Here is a 2,500-nt window from a genome sequence, read left to right on the forward strand (position 1 = left end):
CCTGAAATTCCAAGAACCTCTCTTGAATATTCGGCTTGTTAAAAGGTATTGACAGGAAATGTGTGAATGGTTGCTTCTTCCGAGCCTGATCCACCAGTAATTCGACTTTCATTCGCGCCTGACGCACAGTCTTCATATCCTTCCCGACCACCACTAGATGTGAGTAAATAAAAAAAAATCTTATCACAATAGATTCCAAGTATACAAAATTCATACTCAGGTTTCACACAGTGCCCATGACATAAAAAATCAAGGTCTATAGGATACTAAGTTGAATCACCCTTAGCTAACTGACATAAGGAGTGCATGCATACTGTCCACTGTGATTATATTCCATTAATTTTGTTTACACATAGATAGCTCCTGAAAAACAAAATCAGCAAAGAGCCAATAACTATGCTTATCTGATCTCACTTAACAATGTTATATTAACAGTAATATTAACAGCGATAATAATATCACTGAAAATATCAATAAAAGTATATGAAATAAAACTTTTCCCCCCAAATTGAAGGAATGGGAAAAACACATGAGATGAGGTAGCAACTGACTCCTTGGTGACTAAACTCTTATGAAACTTATGAGAGAACAAAATAGCTACAGCAAAACTACAGCGGACTGCGGATACACCGAGCATCAGTGGGTTAGAAGGACACAGTACCCACTCTCTTTTCATATGCTGATCACATTTATACCTATCTATTTTTTTGTCATATACGAGCTATATAACAAACTAAGAAACCAGCTAAATAATCAATAACGACTATAATGAAAATAACAATGATACTACCTCTAATAGTATTATTAGTAATAATCATGAAAAATAATAATGGTATATGCTGATTATAATAATAATAATAATAATAATAATAATAATAATAATAATAATAACAATAATAGAATAAATATATATATACATATATATATTAATAATAACAATAATAATAATAATAACTAACAGTAATAATAATAGTAATAACAATAACAATAACAATAATAATAGTGATGATGATGATGATGATGATGATGATGATGATGATGATGATGATGATTGATGATTATTGATGATGATGATGATGATGATGATGATGATGATGATGATGATGATGATGATGATGATGATGATGATGATGATGATGATAACAATAATGACAATAATGACAATAATGACAATAATGACAATAATAACAATAATGACAATAATAACAATAATGACAATAATAACAATAACAATAACAATAATAATAATGATAATAATATCAATAACAATAACAAAAAAAAAAAAAAAATAAAAAAATAAATAAATAGACAGACAGGCAGACATAGATAGATAGATATCCAGTTAATCTTATATCTAGAAGTTTTTAGCAGAAATGTTTTTATAATTGAGTAGCAGTAGTTGCTAACAATTCTGTGAATAAAACCTTAAGTAATGCATGCTTCTCTGTCATACTTTTTTATTCAATAATTCAAATACTTTTTCTTCTAAGGTGATCATACATCCTTACCAATGTCTCCAACTTGTCCTTTTCCAGGTATATGAATATTTGTGTATGTGTCTAATTCAATTCTTTTTTTTGTAGCTCCTTTTGCTCCAATGATGTATGAAAAATATGTGCTGAAATGAAAATAAAAATTAATTAGAGCATATACATAAAACTGATTTGCAGACATTTATTGTTGACATCTAAAAATAAAATAATATAAAAATTCACAACTCCATGTAATAAAATATCTTTCTAATAATATCTTACTTGATCTTTTTTATTTATCAAGCTATAGCTGCTGATAAGGCTATATTAAAAGATTCATATCATATTTGCAGACATATATGTAAAAAATATACATTCAATTTTTGCATATATATGCACATCCTTCTACATTACAAACATTACCTTGGAACTGGAATCGAAGTTTGGAATTTCCCATTCTTCAGCACTTCTACTTTAATTTCAGCAAGTTCCCCTCCACACTCTACCTCATCCTGGTATACTGCATCTTCTGTTGGATAAAAAGACAGTCAAGTTATTCTAAACTAGTCAAATTTATTTCATTTGCTCATTCTTTAAATATAATAACTAAACAATAGTACTAATAAAAAATGGACATGTTATTAGTTTTACAATTTTTAGTGTTTCTGGATGTGAACACAGATGTAACCTGGTACTAAATTTTAATTGAAATAAGATTGAGATAGGAAGAATATGTAATAAACAATGTAATAAACAAGTAAGACAGGTATTCCAAACAGGACTGTGGTTTGGTACAGAATTACCCCTACTGGGCAAGGTTATTCTAGTAATAAAGGTTATTCTAGTAATCAAATAAAGCAGAAATAGTTGGTAGAGTCAATAAATAACATACATAGTAACTTATGGCCTAGAGTGCAGTGAAGCATGTTTACATCCACCTCAGCTTGGACATGACCTGTCAGAGCTCAGTCTTACCAGTCAGATGTGGTGAAAATTTTGCATTCTAGGTGGGTGGTTGAGAAGACAGA

The 2,500-nt window shown here is 29.4% G+C and overlaps 1 protein-coding gene across 1 annotated transcript in view; it reads right to left on the reverse strand.

Moving 5' to 3' along the window:
- Window positions 1-2,500, reverse strand: part of LOC119574130 (activating signal cointegrator 1 complex subunit 1-like) — a 7,325-nt gene that overhangs the window by 4,244 nt on the left and 581 nt on the right. Inside the window, exons 2-4 of the mRNA XM_037921209.1 lie at window positions 1,896-2,001; window positions 1,509-1,618; window positions 2-153 (exon numbers count right to left, since the gene is read on the reverse strand). Of these exons, the coding sequence (XP_037777137.1) occupies window positions 2-153; window positions 1,509-1,618; window positions 1,896-2,001 (368 nt within the window). The remainder of the gene's footprint in view (window position 1; window positions 154-1,508; window positions 1,619-1,895; window positions 2,002-2,500) is intronic.

This window comes from Penaeus monodon, chromosome 6 (assembly GCF_015228065.2).
Source record: "Penaeus monodon isolate SGIC_2016 chromosome 6, NSTDA_Pmon_1, whole genome shotgun sequence".
NCBI lineage: Eukaryota > Metazoa > Arthropoda > Malacostraca > Decapoda > Penaeidae > Penaeus > Penaeus monodon.